This window comes from Tenrec ecaudatus, chromosome 10 (assembly GCF_050624435.1).
Source record: "Tenrec ecaudatus isolate mTenEca1 chromosome 10, mTenEca1.hap1, whole genome shotgun sequence".
Lineage (NCBI taxonomy): Eukaryota > Metazoa > Chordata > Mammalia > Afrosoricida > Tenrecidae > Tenrec > Tenrec ecaudatus.
In genome coordinates this window covers 58,210,807-58,231,237 of record NC_134539.1, presented here as the reverse complement: position 1 = coordinate 58,231,237, position 20,431 = coordinate 58,210,807, and the positions used below count along the sequence as shown (strand labels likewise).

The 20,431-nt window shown below is 38.6% G+C and overlaps 1 protein-coding gene across 1 annotated transcript in view; it reads left to right on the top strand.

Moving 5' to 3' along the window:
• MEGF9 (multiple EGF like domains 9) overlaps positions 1–18,253 on the top strand; it is a 107,495-nt gene extending 89,242 nt beyond the window's left edge. The window contains exons 3-6 of the mRNA XM_075560409.1: positions 16–155; positions 9,846–9,989; positions 11,661–11,930; positions 13,448–18,253. Of these exons, the coding sequence (XP_075416524.1) occupies positions 16–155; positions 9,846–9,989; positions 11,661–11,930; positions 13,448–13,899 (1,006 nt within the window). The 3' untranslated portion in view covers positions 13,900–18,253. The remainder of the gene's footprint in view (positions 1–15; positions 156–9,845; positions 9,990–11,660; positions 11,931–13,447) is intronic.
• The last annotated feature ends 2,178 nt before the right edge of the window (positions 18,254–20,431 follow it).

Genomic DNA, 20,431 nt, shown 5'->3' with positions numbered 1-20,431 from the left:
TGCGTTTATTTACAGTTCTGGGAAATGCCAGTGCAAAATAGGTGTCATCGGCTCTACCTGCAGTCAGTGCCAGGATGGGTATTATGGCTTCAGTAAGAATGGCTGCTTGCCCTGCAGATGCAATCATCGTTCTGCCAGCTGTGATGCCCTTACAGGTACACATTTTCCTTTAATTTTGTCATGCAATTAATCTCTTTTTCTCTTTATTTTGAATTTCTTCAGGTAGAAGTTGATTATTCGAAAACACTTAGGGTCTTTCTCTTTGACATCTTTTAAGAAAGATGTCACTGGTCACACAAAAGAAAAAGGATAAAAATAAGATGTCATTGCTTACAGCAAGCCAAACTCCTGTGATAACTCTAGGGAGAAAACCACAAAGACACAAAGTTTAAAAACCATATTTTTGGCCTTCTTCCTCTTCCAGAGACACTGTGTGGAGGCATTCAAAATGGTTCAGTCTCTGACCTACCGGTGTAGGCTGTCCCAAACCCCTGGTAACAGAATCATTTACCTGTATACAAAGAAGGTTGGGAAAGCGCCGAAATCTGCATGTGGCGTGTGTCCGGGCCCACTTCGAGGGGTCCGTGCTGTGAGACCCAAAGTTCTCATGAGGTTGTCCAAAACTAGAAAACACGTCCGCAGGGCTTATGGTGGGTCCCTATGCGCTAGAGGCGTCCGAGACAGGATCAAGCGTGCTTTCCTTCTTGAGGAGCAGAACATCGTTGTGAAAATGTTGAAGTCACAAGCACAGATCAGAAAACTAAATAAATACAAATGAAGCTTGTTTGAATAATAAAAAATCATATTTTTGGAGAGTCATGGAAGAAATTAGAACTTGATGAACTAAACTTTACAGAAAGGGTAGAGCTCTTTCTAGGTGAGCCATTTTCTTACCGGGGGATATTTGCGAATTCTGGACACAGGTTGAGAAGCCTATTTGGCTCACGCAAAGGACGTTTACAAGGAACGACATACAAGAAGATGCTAGAACAGTTGTTTGAGGCTTGCCTGATAGGTTGGAAATGAGATTCAAGCCCAGGCCAGTTTTACCACAGGATGTTAGCTGATGGTGTAGGAAGTAAATGGACTATGCCCAAAAGGCAGGGAGAAATCTTTCAGTCTTCTGGAATTTAAGAGGCCAAATGCCTTTGGAGAGATAGAACCTTCTGCAACATGCAACTATCTCTACTCATTGCCAAGTTCTGAAGGTGTATAGCATGGGACACTGACTGTCAAAGAACAGTAAGTACTAAATCTTTTCTAGTCTTTCAAGGGCTGAGGGGACACAGGCCTGCCAGGCTCTCCATCAAAATCCTGGGAGAGCCAAGATCAAGAAAACAGTGATAAGCCAGATCTGAACTGAATTATACTAAAACTGTATTCCAGCCTCAGTCCAACTCGCTTTCTAACTGGGTTGAAGTAACCCTCTTCATTACATCCCTGGTTCTTTTATGTACTATGTCAGGCATAGAGTAAAAAAACACTAGGTAATGCAAAGAGGCAGGAAAATATGACCAGCAATGAAGAAAACCAAAAACAAAACAATGGAAGCAGATCCACAGACATTCTGCTTAGCATTAGCTTTTTAAAGGCTTTTTAAAATTAACATTTAAGAAAATGGAATAAAAAATAGACTATTTACCTATTTTCTTAAAGAGAGGGAAATTTTTACAAAGAATTTGAAGGTATAAAAAATTAAGTGGACGGTCTAGAAGTCAAAAGTATAACACCTAAAATTAAGACTTAAACTACCTAGTTGCAGATTATTAAGATATCACAAATTACAGTGGGTTAAAGCAAATTATGGAAGAATAGTGAAAGATAAGATTAGTATATTCAAAAGCAACTCAATTAAAAATATCCACAATGAAGCATGAGGAAAAGGTAAGCAGGCACCTGAACAGAAAAGACATTGGTCATTGTAAGACATAGAAAAAATAATAATAATCTATAAATTATCAAGGGTTCATGGGCAGGGAGGGAGGAGGGGAAAAATGAGGAGCTGATACCAAGGGCTCAAGTGGCAAGAAAATGTTTTGAAAATGATGATGGCCACAAATGTACAAATGTGCTTGATACAATGTATTTATGTATATATTGTAATAAGAGTTGTATGAGCCCCCAATAAAATGATTTATTAATAAAAAAGACATGTAAACTATAGTCTAAAATACATGCCATTAGAGTCTTTGAGAGTGAGGTTGGGACAGAAGCAATAGTTGGAGAGAAAATGACCATGAATTCCCCAAACGAATAAAAGGCGCCAGCCCACAGATCTGGAAAGCCCAACAAACGCCATGGAAGGAAAATAAAACCACATCTAGGCAATCTTTGTTAAACCTTTAATCCTAAATGTAAGATTGGAGATTCCTCCTTGGAATCCCTTTTCCCACTAATCATCGTTACCATCACCATCATCAGGACGCAGCAGTCTGAAAGGTACAATTCATGAGAACAGATAACAATATTTGAAATTGAAAGTTGTGTTAGCCTGGGAAGACCAGAGAAACAAATTCAGGGAGACACTCATATATGTGTAACAAAGAACTTTATATACAAGAGCAGTTGAATATTGAGAAAGCATCTTAGCCCATTCCAGATCAAGTCCGTAAGTACAATATTAGCCCATATGTCCAATACCCATCTATAAAGTCCTCTTCAGACTCACAAAACACATGCAATGCTTTGAATTCAGGAAGATCACAGACCAGTGGGTGGGAAATCTTGTGGATCCAGTGTTGTTGTAAGCATCCCAGCACTGGCAGGGGTCTCTGCGTTGCTTCTCCAGCTCCGAGGCTCTGGCTGCCATCAGCCTGTCTCCGTGTAGCTTGTCAATGAGAATGTCTCACAGGGACTGAGCCTGTGTCCCACATCTTGTGAGCTATTTATCTCCTTAGTGCCTCCAAACGAGGTCATCAAGCTGCAATCAGATGGACAGATTATACTCCACCCCTTCACTTAAATTGACAACAGATTATGTAACTACCACAAAAGTATCCTGGAAAACCTGTTGAAAGGTTAGACATGAAAAAAAAAAGCAGAAGAAAGGTTAGACATGATCCTAATTCTCTGTGGTAAAAAAATAACCCCCCAAAACTGACTTATCTGATAACATTATTATTTGATCTACCTATTTTCTGTTAAGTTATTCTTTTTTCCTTGATGCCTGTGATCTTCTCATGTTGGCTTCTAGTTCTAAAATGAGCAATATTCCCTTGTCTCTAGGTTCTCGTATATTATTTCTGTTCAGAACAGTCTTTCTAATTCATCTCTATGCCAATCCTTATTGTTTTGCATTATTAAATCATATTTTTCCTTTAGGTCTTTAACTAAAGACCCTTTCCTTAGAAAGAAGGCACCATGTTGGTGTAATGTTTACGTGATGGACTGTTAATCTAAGAGTTGGTAGTTCAAATCCACCAGGTGAAGGTGATGTAGTCTTCCTCTATAGATTTACAGCCCCAGAAACCCTAGGGAGCAGTTCTGCTTTGTCTTCTAGGGTCACTGTGAGTCAGAATCAACTCAACAGCAGTGGGTTTGGGGGCCTTAGGAACCATTCCTCGGTGCTCAAGAATAAATGGCAATTCTCCTATTATAATTCTCTCATATACACTTGTATTTTTTTCATAGCACGTATCACGAATTATATTTGTGTGACTGTAAATTTTATAAGGGTAAGAGCAGTTTCTACTTTATTTACCAGAGTTCACACAATCTCTAGCACAGAGCTGGACACGGGAAGTCATTTCTAAATGTCTGATGAATAACCGAACAGCATGCAGAGCAAACATGTGTTGCAGTCCTGGATAAACAATGGGAATGCTTTGTCAGACTGAGTTCATTGAACTTGTCCTCCTAGGCCTTGGACAGATCAGAAAGCACTCGATGGGACTGGTGCTCACTTTTAATTTGCCTTGAAGCAGCGAGGCAGCTTTCTTTAAGGTCAAGTAAATCTCAACCTGCATTGCTCTGGAGAGAATATATTTAAGACATCAGGTTATGATTTCTAAAAGCTTAGTAATGAAATTAGTGAACTCCTATTGGTTTCTCTGTTTGTATATGTAATAAAGGTGAAATTTAACATGAAGAAGAGCAAATACTTGATTTAAAACTATAAGCTTTGTTATTTTATATAATCAGTCTTTCCTTTTGTCTGAAAGGTGTTTTTCAACAGGGCTGTGATATGGTTGCCCTCTGGTGGCCACTTACTATAATTTCATATTCCAGTATCTTATTTTCCCCACTTCCAGTCTGGGGAGAAAGATAGGACTTTCTAGAAAGACTCAGTCTCCAAAACCCACCTGGTCAGTTTTCTGTCTTATGGGGTCACTGTGAGTCTGCATCAACTGGATGGCAGCAAGTTTGTTTTTTGGAGTAAATTTAGTCAGGATTTACTCCTGACTAGAGTCAGGATTTACGTGATGGCAGTAAGTATAGGTTTTTCGTTTTGTTTCTGTATTTTATAAGATTGGATGAGATTTTTAATCCTTTTGCTGTAAAATATATTGGGGAAATAATTTTGGAAAGCAATTTGTCAATATATGTTAAAAATCTTAAAATTCTTAGAAGAAGTATTTATATTCTTGAAATTTTATCAGAATTGGTTTGATGACAGTATTTTGGTTTTGTTTAGACTACACAAGAGAAATAATTTGGTTTGGTTTAGGCTTTCCAGAACATAAAGAGATTTATGTTCAAAGATCATCAAATTGGTCAGTATAATACTAAGAAATTAGAAAAAATAATTTCTGACAATCGAGAAGTATATTTGAGAGCACAGAAAGCTCAAATCTAGACTTTCCCTTGCTCACATGACTTAACCTGTACCTTCATTTGTAAGTCTGGGGTAACACCAGTAACTGCTTAGTGGGCTGCTGCGACGAGTAAGTGTATATGGAAATCTCTTCATATGCATGGAGGGGCTGGCTCATGTAACAATGATTCAATGTTCAAACCAAACCTCAATGTTCAAATGCAAACATTTCTATATAAGGAAAGACTTACTGGGTAAGTATTCAAAGTCTTAATGATTTCTTAGGGGGATTGTATTTTTTTCTGTATCTTTAAAAATTAAGCATATATTAAAATTTTTTTTTTTAATTTTAACAATTTATTAGGGGCTCATACAATTCTTATCACAGTTCATACATATACATACATCAATTGTATAAAGCACATCTATACAGTCTTTGCCCTAATCATTTTTTTCTCCTCTTTTCTTTTTTTACATTTTATTAGGGACTCATACAACTCTTATCACCATCCATACATATACATACATCAATTGTATAAAGCACATCCATATATTCCCTGCCCCAATCATTCTCAAGGCATTTGCTCTCCACTTAAGCCCCTTGCATCAGGTCCTCTTTTTTTTCCCCTCTCTCCCCTTTCCCCCCTCCCTCATGTGCCCTTGGTAATCTATACCTCTATTTTATTCACAATAGATGTGCAATAGAGCAATGCCTTTTGAACTAGAACTTTATGCTCAAAAATTGTTTTTTCCCCCTTTTTCTTTTAAATTGATTCACCCCTTTGGTCATTGATTCGCCCCTTTGGTCGCCTTTCACAGAGAGACTGAATATTAAGGCAATATTGCTGCAGGCAGAGCATAATGGTGAAAATTAGATGCCAGCTGATATGTACATATTGTTATCATAAAAGATCCATGAATTTTATCTTCTAAAGGAGCTTGTGCATCTCGTGGTATAGCTTTTTAATTTGTACTTGAAGAAATTGAGACATAATCTGTCCCCCGTTGAAAAACAGGTAGTCTTAAACTTAAAACAGGGTCCCATTTCAGTGACTTAATGTATATATTAAGGTTGTCATTCATTAGTTGTGTGTGTGTAAGGTTGTCATTATTATTGCCTTTTCTTATTAGTGTCTTTACAAATGGGGTATTTATTTACCTCGGAGAGTCGGAAACATTACATATACACTTACAGCTTCAATATCAGAGCTAACTACTTCACCATTACATGCATGTTATATAAGTCATAACACTTCCCACTCACCCTCATGGTTTAAATATGGTTTGTGGTACCTCGAATACATCATAAGTTGGGAACTATCTGGATTCCCATTACTTTCCCATTTTACACATTAGAACAGTGGTTCTCAACCTTCCTAATGCCGTGACCCTTTAATACAGTTCCTCATGTTGTACTGACCCCCAACTATAAAATTATTTTCGTTACTACTTCATAACTGTAATTTTGCTGCTGTTATAAATCGTCATGTAAATATCTGATATGCAGCAGGTATTTTCATAGTTACAAATTGAACATCATTAAGGCATAGTGATTAAGCACAAAAACAATATGTAATTATATATTGTGAAATATTTATTTCTAATTACAAATAAATGAAATTTTGTTGTGAAGCATGATAACAGTCTTCACGCCAGGTACTCGTATGTGGGCGTATCTGCAGGTGGTGGACCCCCTGGAGACAGATAGAGGAGCCATGTGTCAGTTCCTAAGACTGTTGGAGAGAAGTAGCATGCTCAGCAAAACAATTGACGTTATTTACTTCAGGTTTCTACATGAAATGTTTTGCGATTGCTTGAGTTCTTGAAATATTTTACAATATGTATGAGATACGTTGTACAATGTGTTAATTTTGTAATCAGAAAAAGTCAAGATAATTAATGATAAAAGTAATACATGCATAATATAGATACTTCTTTTTGTGTGTGTAGATAGTTTAAAAACTCAAGGAGAAAAACACATCGCTCTTCATAATTAGTGTTTGGCTTTGGGGGGTGTTCATGTCCAGTAACTCAGCAGTCTTCTTTCTCTATGGTTTTGTTCATGGCAGACTATCCTTTATAACCATGGACAAGTGATAGTGTAAGAACTGCTGAATTTTATGCAAATAATCGGCCCATTATATTTACATGTATAGTGGCAGCCCAAACCTGTAACAAAGTATTTTCTACTTTCAGTCTGTGCATTTTAGTGACATTGCTTGCACTCACAGTCTGTGTCGCTATCCTCACTTCACTTTCATTTTTGAGATAATGGAGTGCCATGTAGTGCTACTTTTTCCTCATTGTAGGGCATAACATAAAGAGAAATAACTTCTTTTGGGGAAAAAAATCTTACAACATTCTAGTATAAATAGCTTAAGAGAGTAAAATATATTGTGATAGGCACAAAGGCTTTGAGACCTTAACTAGAACAGTAAAAACAAAACAAAAACCATAGTCATATGAATCCAATACCATTATGTGTGTCCTTTTGAAACTGCAAAGTAATAAACGTATGTGTATATTGTCATCTTTAAATAAGAGAACATGATCCCCCTTCCCCCTTAATTTTTTGTGTGTGGCTAGATTAGTCACAGACAAAGAACATATTGGAATGCATCCTCTCCAAACAACCATATTCTGTTACAGAACTGTTCATCCCCTTTTTTTTCTGTTCCCTTTTTTGAGGTATTTTTCTATTAAAGTTTAGCTTTTTATCAGAATTTCCCTTCTTAAAAATATTTCCATTTAGCATGTTTAGTAGGAGAAGAGCTTTCACTGAAGTTGAGTTGATACCAACTCATAGTGCCTAGTGACTCGTGTTTCCAAGATGTAACTGTTCACGGGAATAGAAAACCTGTCTTTCCCCTGAGGTGGTTTCAAACTGCTGACTTTTCAGATTTTACACATAGTGCAGGTGTTGATTTTTCCCATCTTCAAGACATGTTGGCTTTTAAGATTATTTTATTCCTACTACTGAGATCGGTAGTTTTCCAGCTACTGGTAATGCCCCAGAGAGACATAGTTAAAGAGAGATCAGGACATAAGAAGAGCAGGGAAACCCAGTACCCAAGTGTTCTCGACTCTCTGGAGCCTATTCAACTTGGTCCTATGTGTGGGAAAGATGAATCCTATCAGGCCTTGAAAAATTATATGGATTAATGTGGTGATGTTTACTCGGAAGTTTGATTTAACTCCAAGTTAAGTGTTTATATACTAAAGTTATGATGATCTCTTTCTCATTAATTTCATGACGTTCTTGGGGAATTCTGTAATCAGTTAATTAAGATTTGTCATGTATGTTATAATATTCCAGTCTTTGGGTTTTTCAAGTATTTCTACAGTTGTCAGACCAGTATATTTCTCAGCCCCATTTTTTCTTCCCTTTTTCATAACTTATTCACTAGTAAGAAAAAGAAGTCATGTAAGAAATCTGTTTAGAGTTTTATTGTTGTGCTGTGTTTTGCCTATGGAAAATTTATTGATCTTCCCAGATTACTAAGTGGAGGGTTACCTCATTTGTTTCTGTAATAGTCGCTACATTCCTTTGCATCCCTAAAGAACCCTTGGGGTCTCACTTCCTGTTTCCATATGCCATCTTTACTAAGAAGGTACCCACCAGCTATTATTAAAAACCACATGCCTTTGATTGTTTCTGTCTCCATAATTTACTATTTGTTTTATGTTTATTTTGAATATAAAACAAATGGAGAACACTATAACAAATTGTAGGTACCCAGTCCTAGAATTAATAAATAGAACATTCTTGAACTTTGTTTCCTATTTATACAAGTGTGGATAGTTATGTACAGTTAAGGGCAGGCACAGTTCAACATAGGGCGCACTTACATGTGATTTAAAAACAACACCGTGTGATACTCATCATCTCTGCGCAGGTCCTCTTGCCAGTAAATGATGGATCACAATAAAAATGATCGCTTGCTGTTCTCTCGTCTTTAACATTGTGTTTAGTGCAATACCATAAGCTTTGAGTAGCGCCATGGACCCATAGGCACGTCACCAGTGATTCTGGAAAGGCTCCCAGCAAGCTGAGAAAAGTGATGGCAGTGTAAGAGGAAGTTGAGTGGTGTGAGACGTGCTGTGGATTGAGGTTGCAGCGGTCTCTACTCGCCGTCCAGAGTAAAGGGCTCCAGTGTGAGGACCACTGTAAACCGGAAACGGGAATCTGGAGAAGCCCTGGCTGCAGCCCACGCCAGCAAGCATGCAGACCTTGCTTTTTTCTTTCCTTTTTCAAAATGCCTTTTTATTTCATATTGAAAATGCTACTTTTATATGGGTGCAATATATAATATAAAATGTGTTAATTGGAAAACTGTGTTTCTGTTACTGGTCAGGCTTCCCATCAACAGAAAGCTTATTAGTTAAGTTTGCATGGAATCAAAGTTGTATGCAGACTTTTGACCGCGGAGAGGTCAGCATCCTTGGTCCCCACGTCGTTTAAGGGCTATCTGAATTTGAATTAGAATATTTCAAATAAACCTGGAATCCTCTTTGTTTTCCTTCCTAGCCCTGCTTTTCTCCACAGAGATAAGCAGAGCATAAAATTTGACTATATTCTTTCATGATACATTTAAACTTTCACAACACACATATGCACTCATATGTTCAGTATATTATGTATTCATATACTTAGTATGACTTAGGGAGGGTTTGTTTAAGTATTGCCATTCTACATGTGTTAGTTTGACTTTTACTTTTTCAACCAACATTTTTAAGATTCATATATGCTCAGCAATATAAGTTCAGTTCAGTTATTTAACTAGAGTGCCCGAACTATTTTTAAAAAAGCTTTTCTCGTCTTCTACTACTAGATATTTATAGACTGTTTTCAAATAGCCAGCTGTGGGCATGTAATCAATGAGTTAGCAAGGGCTTATGCAACTCTACTCATGTGTAGCCTTTCCCTAAAGAATTGGCCGTTTAGAACTTACAGATAAGGCACGTGTGGAAATAAAATGGGACTGGACGCCGCTCTAGCCAGTGCCTATCGCTTTCCCTGCTGCAGGCACGGGCCTTGAAAAGCACCGTGCTTGTAAAGCTCATCTGTAACTTAATCCTCTTCTTCTTGTAGGCGCCTGTTTAAACTGCCAGGGAAATAGCAGAGGACATCACTGTGAAGAATGCAAAGAAGGATTTTATCAGAGTCCCGAGGCCACCAAGGAATGTCTTCGCTGCCCTTGTTCAGGAGTGACATCTACCGGCAGTTGCTCCATGAGTAAGGCAGGGGAGTCCGGGTGTGTGTGGCGGGGGGAGGGGGGCAGACACACAGCACACTTACTGAATCCGTTAGCAGTAGGATAAATAGTTTTGATAAATAAGACTCTGCATGCTATAAGTAAAAGAATGTTATAAAGACAGCAAAGGCTTGGGCCTTATAATCTAAACCAACTATGTACATGGAATGAGACTCAAAATGCCTAAAAAGCCACATAATTTCAAGAATTTACAGGAATTTTAGAAGAGTAAAATGTGAAGCTTCTGATCCTGACATAAACTGCTTGCCTATATCATGGTTACACCCACTAATTTATTCTCCCTGGGTATCAAATATTATTGATTACTTATATTGATTGAGTGATTTACAAATATTCTTAGTTCTCATTTCATATTGTTGGTGGCTTAGTTGTCTATTATTATGTGCCAAAGTTTAGTGTTATAAACCAAACAACATAGTTTCTATTAAAAATGGTGAGAGGCATGAAACTGGAGTTATGAAAGGGTAAGGAAGGGAGATTCAACAGGGACATAAAGAAAGGTTTTTAGAGTGATAGTGACACACGAACTGGGTATTGAAAAGTGAGAATTTGAACATCTAGAAATTTCTACTGTAGAAAGATAGATAGGAAACCAATGCCAAAGCTTGAACAGGGGACTGAAAATGAAATTTGGCATACATGTGTTCCAAAGTACATGTTGAGCTCATGCTTTAGGAGTGGGAGAGGCTGAGCTGATTCAGGTAGTTTAATTAATGCTCTCAGACTTGACAGTCTCCAAAGGAAAGACTAACATGCAGACAAGCAAGCACAGTGCCCTATTAGGGATCTATGTGATGCAAAACTACGGGCTCATTACCTGCTGTGGCGGAATAAGCAAAGCCTTCAGAGATGCGATGGTATTTTGATAAGGCCCACTCAGCAGATGGGGAGAAGGAAGGATATTTCTGATACAGGGATCTATATCAGCAAAAGTACCAAAAGGTTAAAACAACGTGCTTTACCAAGGAACTAGTTAAAGATGGTGGAAATATAGTAAAAGGGAAGAGTGAAATAGGAAGTAGGGCCTTTGAATGTCACGTCTTGTAGTCCAGTTGGTCCATCCCTGAAGGACTTTCATAAACCTGAATGTCAGTCCTTTAATGTAGTTATTGTTGCTATAGTGAGTTGCAACACAAAAATTCTGCAAAAGATGGTACCTCGTGAGCTCTAAGCTCCTAAAGAATAAAAATATGCTTTTGTGGATCAAATATATATTTGCATGTATATGTAGTTGGGGGGGGGGGCTCAGAGCACTCTTTGCATGGCTGTTGGAGTCATTTAACTCTCACCTTTGATTGTTGAAAGCACTCTCTAAGTATCACCTGGCTCAATCCCTTAACTGAGGCATAAGGGTTCAGCAACTTACTTGAGATTGTGCTACTAGTCTGGACAGTAAATTGTATGTTAACATCCTTTCTCATTTGCACCACACTGACTACACTAGAAAGGATTGAACTGTGTCCTTTAAATTGTAAGAGTTGTATGTCATGTGAAATATTTCTATAAAGTTGTTAAAAATGGATGGGCTAAACAAAAGGTTTTTAAACCTGTTTAATATTAGAAGTTGTCTTGTGCCTTTTATTGTAACTTAGACTGTACTAAATAAATCACATGGATGTTTTCTCTTTCAGAGTTGGGTGAAGTGGAACCTAAATGTGACCAATGTAAAGATGGTTACACAGGCCGGAACTGCAATAAATGTGGGAACGGCTTTTACAATTCCGACAGCATCTGTGTAAAATGCCAATGTCACGGCCACGTGGATCCAGCTAAAACTCCGAAGGTTTGCAAGCCTGAGAGTGGTGAATGCATTAACTGCCTCCATAACACCACTGGGTTTTGGTGTGAGAACTGCTTGGAAGGTTATGTTCAAGACCGCGAGGGAAATTGCATCAAGAAAGGTAAAAGTTCACCTAAGATTATGAGTCTAATACTTAAGCCTAGCAGTGAAAATCTGAGGACAGCTACCTTTATTTTTGTAAAACCTTCCGGTCCCAGCAGAAGAAATTTCTGGAAGTAGGTTTGGGTCGATAACTGCCTAAAGAGGTTTTCTTCCATTCCCCCTGCTCTCCTGATACTTCCAAGTCGACTCCAGAAACTGAGGCCCAAGACACAGTCATGGCGCTGTTCTCACACTTTCTTGTCATCTATTTTTTTATGTTAATAGTTTTAAAGTGCTTTCATTTCTTTTATCCTTTGCTTCCTGTATTCTCATCACTTTCAGGGATCATCAAAGGTCTTTCCAAACAGGGACCTATACTCCAGTTAGAAAATTCCAGCTGAAAAATTATAGTTCATTCTAATATCTGGTCTTACTTAGGCCCTATGTTCCCCCATGTCTGATGGTGGAAAATAAAAATGCTCATTTAGACATTCAAGTGTTTAAAACCCTTTTGAAAATTTTAAAAGAAAAACTTATTTACATGGAAATGGTTCTAATAGTCAAATTAAATGAGGATTTGCATAAAAAGTATTGACAATTATAAATTCAGGATGAATTAGCGATAGTCAAGGGTTATATTAGAATGCAGAAAGATTAGACTATACTCTTTTAGAGACTACTCTTTGGTATCCTAATAGATACTGACAGGAATAATTTTATTGAATGCCTCTTAGTGACAGGTACTGCCAACATCAATGTGATAATGTTTGTATAGTATATTATTTAATCCTTCCTACAAACTCTGAGAAGTAGATGTTATTATTCCCATTTACAGATGAAGAACCTCGTTTCAAAAGATTGACTTGCCTTTAACCACACAATTCTATTGGATTCCTAAAACCTTTGATCTTTATGCTCAGCAGCCATCAGAGGTACTAAGTACATAACCTTAATTTAAAAATAGCCATCCTCTCCATAACGGAAGAATTATACACGGAAGACTGTTTTCTCAAATTGCTGACATCAACTTTTGACACTTGAATTGTGCTTTTCAGATAAAGGAGAAACACAGTTTTTCTAATTTTGTTTTTGCCTCCTTTGAGGAGAATTTTACCCTTGTGAAATGCTATCAGATATGTTGGACCTATTTTAGTTCAAATGATTGCCATCTACCCTGTCACTTCTAACCGAGGAATTCAGAACGCGCGATAGTGACATAGTTATGCTTTGGGGGGAATTTCTACTAATGTAGCGGAGAATGAAGAATGACGGAAAACTGCGACACTGGAGTTTCCCTAAAGATTTCCATTAGACGTTGTACCTATTGCAGAACAGCCATGAATATAGTAGCCTAGTTTCCAGAATCTGACTTTTATCATTATATTTCTTTAAAAATTGTCTTTAACTTGCATTACCTTAACGAAAAGTATCATAACATTCTGCATCAACTTCCACTCCCATGTGTATTTCTTTTATTGTTTCTTAAAACAAAATAATTTTGTCTTTTACATTTCATTCTCTGTTTTTTATTTTCAGAAGTTATTGTTCCAACACCTGAAGGTTCTACCATTTTGGTTTCCAATGCCTCTTTGACCACATCAGTGCCCAACCCTGTTATAAATAGTACAGTTACCCCCACAACCCTGCAGACTATCTTTTCAGTAAGCGCTTCTGAAAACAGTACTTCAGCTTTAGCTGATGTATCATGGACCCAATTTAACATCATCATTTTGACAGTCATCATCATTGTGGTGGTGCTGCTGATGGGATTTGTGGGGGCTGTGTATATGTACCGGGAGTACCAAAACCGGAAACTGAATGCCCCCTTTTGGACCATCGAGCTGAAAGAAGATAATATCAGTTTCAGCAGCTACCATGACAGCATCCCCAATGCAGATGTGTCAGGACTGTTGGAAGATGATGGCAATGAAGTGGCTCCCAATGGGCAACTGACCCTGACGACACCCATGCATAACTACAAAGCCTAAGGAGATACAACTATACTCCTGGATTGTCAAGCCACCCTGCATATGAAGACAGCATCCGCCTTCGGGCCAGACAAAGCCTGGATAATATTTGCTGAGAAAGCAAAGGCAAATAGTACACCTGAGATTTTCAGGTACAAATGTGTACTGCACTTAGCCTACTACTAGAAATGCATTATATTTTTCCCATGAAGATCTACAGCATTCACTGTTGTAACGACTTGAAGTAAAGTATATTTTTGTACCAAGCCACGTGGGTGTACAGGAAAGCCGAAGCACGTTGTGCAGCCCCAATTCACTCTGCTCTCCAAACCACTCCTGGGGAAGTGTTCACCAAACCACCTGTACCAGGCTAATGGCTGTGCAGAGGGAAAGGACTGCTGGGCGACTTCATCTCCGTTCCCGAAACGCATTGATTTCAAAGAATGATTAGGGATGCTCTTCTGATTTCTGTACTAAACAATGTCATTGAGGAAAATCTCATTTCGAAACTGTATCAATAAATTATCATGCTTTTTTGTAGACCAGGAGCAGAAAAGTCCCAAGAAGATCTTTAGAAGAGATTGATGTTTCTTTCCAGGATTCTTGATCAATGATGGGACTAAAGCACAGGATAATTTCTATCGGGAGAGAGAGAGAGAAAGCAGCATTCAGGAGCAGGAAGCTGGTGGATCTCCTCAGGGTCTCAGTGTAACTGATCAGTCGTCTAAAAAAGGAGGAGTATTCCTGCCTCTAGAGAAATAAGGTGTACATAGTTAATGTAGCATATTTGGTCAACATTTGTATCTATTTGTAAAAAAGAAATCATGTCATATTTTATCTAGAATGTATTTGTATAGCACTTAATGGCCTTGTAAAAAGAAAATATTGGGACTGGGTTGGTTAAAATGTTGTACAATAGATGGCGGCATTGCTAGAGCGGGGACTCTGGTGATCCTCATTTCTAGTCCCTCCTTGGACATTGTTGAAGTTTGTAAGCGGTTGAATTATTTTAATCTTTCTTTCACTTTCTCAACCCCAAAGTAGAGTTCTATACCCTTTGACTTCCAAAGGATAACCTTCAAGCAATAGACTTTAAAGTCAGTGATTATTAAGCTAGGCCAGACACTCCAAACTACTCACCCAGTTAGACAGTAGCCATTCCCTTGACACAGGTTACTGTGAAACATGTGAAACATGTCCTCATTTTTTAAAGTTTATTCATAAACACAAAAAACAGTCTTCCAAAGGAAGTAGAACTATTTTATTCCAAAAGAAAAGTAAAACCATCATATCATGTGGGATCTTATGTTTTATGTTTTTATGTAAATGAGGTATTTATACTCCCACTCCCTCTCCTGGCCCCCACTAAAGAAAAATTCCTCTTGTTACTCACTTGCATAAGCTGTGCGCTCTCTCGTGGAGTTACTGCACTGCTCACTTCCTGTTTGACTAGGGGGCAACTCTCTGTCTGGATATGTTAGGTAGTCCTTGCTTCTAGATCAGTGGTTCTCAACCTGGGGTTCTGGACCCCCTTAGGGGTCCAATGACCCTTTCACAGTGGTCGCCTAATTCATAACAGTAGCAAAATTACAGTTATGAAGTAGCACTGAAAATAATTTTATGGTTGGGGGTCACGGCGTTAGGAAGGTTGAAAACTACTGCTCTAGATGAAGTTTTTATTTCCCCCTAGAAGCCATGCACTGTCATTCTCATCTATTATGATATTAACAGATTGTGGCTTCAGAGAGCCAGAGAAGGTAGCCAAAAGTCAAACACAGATATGTATTAAAGCAGCAAACTGTACAATGATTATTTAGAAAAAAAGAGTGAAGACGTCTGTTTAGATCAGACCTAGGATATTTCAATTTTAACCCCTTTACCTAAAAACCTAGCATTTGCTCATTCTTCTATAGTTCTCAGGGCTTAGGGATGATGCTCTGGAAGCTGTTCAAGCAGGCAATCAGTCTACTTGTGCTGTCACCTGGGATGCTCTGCCTATGTGCTTATGTGTGCACATATTACATTAAAATGATGGACCGTTTCTGCGATTCTCTGAAGCCCTAGGGAGAATCAGGGGCTGACTTTGGTATAACCCCTTGCAGTTTGCAAAGTACTTTTCTTTATGTGTGTCCTTTGTTCCTGTCGTCCCTCGAGGGAGTAGTTATTGGCCGTACCTTATAGACTGAGGCTCAGAGAGGTTAAGTATCTTGTTCTAACTATGAGACTTAGAATCAAGACTGCTAACACCAAAGCATGTGCTCTTTCCATTCGAATACAGAAGGGCCTTGTTGCAACATAGCAGGGCGCCATCTATGTGACTGTCATTTTTTTAAATGTGTGAGGTTTAGCTCAGGGCTCTGCAGTTTGAAGGCTTACTATCTGAAGCTAATATTTGAGAGAAGAAAGGACTTGCAGTTTGTACTCCTGCTGGGTAGGTTTAAACTGCCGTCTGTTTGGTCAGCAGCCAAGCACTTAACCTTGTGTGCCATCAGGCCCCTCCCAATAGTCAGGACTGAAGGGACAGTGAGACAGACAGACGTCAATGTCATCAAGAAGGCGTGTGTGTTGGAGTGTAGAGCTAAAGCAAAATAGGATTTTGTCTATGTAGCAGTTTCTTGAAATAGACCTTAAAAGGTCTGGCAAAAAATGAATTAAAAAGAATGCATATTTTTAAATACTTGTTAACATTGTCTGGGCCGTGTTCTTAGTTTTTCCCAATAGGAAAAATTAAGGTCTTAAAAATTATGTTTTCATGTTCTCAGTTTTTTATTCTTGGAAACATTGCTTTAAAATATAAAGCAATCCGACAGCGATCTACCACTGGAATCAAAGGAGGAAGCTGACCTGTTAGGCTCTGCAGAGTATCCCTTCCTCTGAAGGCAGGATCCCTGGAGCAACAGCATATCCTGCAGGATCCCCAGCAGCCTGTGGAAAACCTGGCATTGATGTGATTTTTTTTCTGAGCTCTAGAAGAGTGTTTTTAAAATAAGATCAGATGAGTCAAATCTAATTGTTAAAATACACATACCGATTGTTAGCAATTAATACTTAAATCTTTAATTCTTTTTTAAAATTCATTTTAATAAGCCCTTATGCATTTCTCATACTTGATGCCCTAGAGCTAGTGTTAGGTATGGCTTTGTCCTCCCTAACTTTCCCCTCCTTTTCTCTACCCAGTAGCGCCAGAGTTCACCTATTAATTGAATTTCTCCTGGTATAGAGGAAAATGAAAATAAAGCTAAAGTCCTATGGGCTTACTGCATCAATCTTTCCAGGTATCCTTGGATTTTTAAGAGGAGCACAAAACAGTTAGCAGATAGGGGTAGAGACTTTTGGGGGAGGATTTGTAGGAAGCCTCAAATGATATTTCTACTCACTACTCCAGCTTCAACATTCCCAGGAAACTTGACCATGAGAGTAGTACTCAGTGACCCCTTCATTCATTTTGGTCAGCTGAGTGCCTTCAGGACAGTTAGCCCACCCCCAGCTCTGTGTGTGTGTGTGTATGCGCACGCCCCGGGAATGGGGTACGCGCACGTGTGCCTGCTGTTTAGAGGCAGAGAGCTGCGCACCAGTACTTCCTCTTGACATCTTCCACTGGAGCTGGGTTCATCCCCATTGGCCCGGTGCAGAAAGGGCACATGGTGAGCATAACCGCACTTACCGTCCCTTGGTTGGTATATTTCAAGGTCATGGGTAGAAATGGAATTTTATTCATCTCAAAGAAAGCTCTCAGACCTGAAGAGTAAGAGCAGCCCACAGTAGTCTGTTAGGGCGAGGGAAGCATTTCTGTTCTCTTCCACAGACGCTTTGGTCTGTTGCAGTCTTTGTAATGAGTCTACTGTGCGCAGGGGAGAAAGGGAAGGCTAGTGCAAGTTTCTCTCTCAACCCTGTGCCAATGACGATGCCACAGGGAGAGGCAGGAAGGACACACTGACGCATCTGAAGAAGTCAGATAATTCAAACGGACTCAAGGTTGTGGATCATTGAAATGATGCTTCTTTAAAGGCAACCCGGAGCCCTTCTTTGTACTTGGGCCTACGAAAACAGCAACGGCAGCCCCAGAATATGAGCCCCGAGCCTTGGATCTAAGACTTCTAAAAGTGAAATGATTTAAAATCAAGTCTTAAATGCTAGGCACAAGCACTCTGTAATACGTTAAATTTCAGCCAAAGCAATTAGGAAATGTTTCTGAAACATTAAACTTGTATTTATGTCACTAAAATTCTCACAGGAATTTTAAAAACATGTCTCATACGTGTGCTGTAATAGGCTTCATGATGCATTTCTAAATCTGTGTATGATTTGAATATATGAAAGACTTTATACAAGAATGCTATTTAAAATTATTAAAAATAAATGTATATAATTTGTACCGATTGTCGATTGGTTGTTTTACTTTTTTAATGTGATCAGGGTTGATAGAAGTCTTTTAATCTATGACAAGAATTATATTTTCAACCCACATCATGAAAGCCCGTGAACCCTTCATTTATTAACACACTTTTGTTTAAGAAGGTCATTGGAAGAATGCTTTCTGCTTGGGAAAAGCTACCACACGGAAAAGATGGCCTCTCTTTAAAACAACAACAAAACATAAACTGATGAGAACATACATTAACATCGTTTTATTTGTCCTTTTGCTTGTCCCCCGTGAGATCAGTTGGGATTCCCATGAAGGTTTTATAAGGAAAGCACGTTCCCTTCGGATGTCCTTTTTACACATGTAACCCCCCTCCACCCTCCCCTGTATGCACACACACCTTTTAAGGCGAAATCTGGAAGAAGCTGTTCCATGTGTCCCTAGTGTCCTCAGGTGGCCTTGAGGACTCGCACTTGGGACTGTCTAAAGGGATGGACTGGGGCGCCATCTAGAGCACCAAGGGGACTTGGAAACAGAAGAAATCAGGCACTGGTGCTGACTTCTTCAGACGCCTGCATTGGTTTCTTTCTACTTAAGTTGGCTGATAGTTAAAGCTTAATCAGTTTTTCCTTTCCTTTGAGTCACACAGATATAAGTGCGAATACTTTATAATCACATCCTATATATCTCTCTCATATGGTTCATGGTATATATGAATTGGATATTACAATAAGCCAGCGGTTCTCAACCTGTGGGTCGCGACCCCTTTGGGAGTCAATCCTTTCACAGAGGTCACCCAATTCATAACAGTAGCAAAATTACAGTTATGAAGTAGCAACAAAAATAATTTTATGGTTGGGGGGGGTCACCACAACGTGAGAAACTATTAAAGGGTTGCGGCATTAGGAAAGTTGAGACCCACTCGTCTAAGCAAACAACAAGCATGGCAGATATTGAAAAACAAAATGCCAAGAGAAAGTAATTATATAAAAACAGCACACAGGAGATATTGTCCAAACCATTGCTTTTATTGGCTTTATAGTATCTGTTAAAGTTTATCAAGTAAAGACATTTATTAGGTTGCATTATCTAAATTGGCCGTATTAATTTTCTATATAAGTACAAAATGCATATGTTTAAGAAAAACTCCACATAGTCCACTATAATTCAACCTGTATTGTATCAATAATTATCAAAATAATAGTTGTGCTTAGTGACATTTTAAAAGTTGGTCTAAACTAAAATTAATAAATAATATGTTCTTCATGATTGATTTTGCTAGGAGTGTTAACTCACAGGTTTCTGAAGACAACATTCAAAGTGAATGCTAAAATAATTTTACCAATAACCAGTTCTTCACAAGGATTTTATGAAGAAATTATTGTAGTACTTAGTGTACATGCTTTCTAATACTTCAGCTTACACACTTAAAGCCATCAGCCAATGTGAAACTTGAAATGTGTTTGCTTGTTTGTATCAATAATATGTAGGTCTCAATTCTTGTATGTTTAACTGCGATTCAGGCAGTTTCTGGGAAAAAATAGGCAAATATTTTCTTTGTATGTAGTAAGAGTAGGTTTGGGTAATAAAGGCAGTGCTTGGGAGGAAATCTCCTTTGGTGATTTTGTTTGTGCTGTCGGTTCTACTGTAAAGAATATGTCAGTCTTGTGTTTGTAAAGCTCTGCCTCAAATAAGGAAGTCTCATCTCTTTCTCGTGCCCACTCCAATTTGAATTCAACTGTATTGAAGCCATGTGTGGCTTTCTATGCGCCAAGCAAAACCACCAAACTCACTATCGAGTCAGTGCTGACTCAGAGTGGCCCTGTGGGTGTCCGGGACTGTAATGCTGGCGGGGGTAGAAAGCCCAGTCTTTCCCGCGGGGCTGCTGGGGACCATGCAGATCGCAGCCCAACGCGTAGCATCCTGGAGAAGGTGTATTCGTTCTTTGCCACCATTCAGCAAAAGGAAAGTTCTTCCTTTCCCGATTTGCATTTCTATTTTGCCTTATTAGTAGCTTCCTCATAACATATAAATTATTGTAAATACTTGTTACTTATTTCTTCCCAGTAGACTCTACATTCTTAGAAACCCAACACATTTATTCTTCTGCCTTTTATACCTAGCGCAGTACAGGAACTTTGGAGGTACTCAGGACATGATGGCTTTATTTGCTGATATGAGTTGGTATGT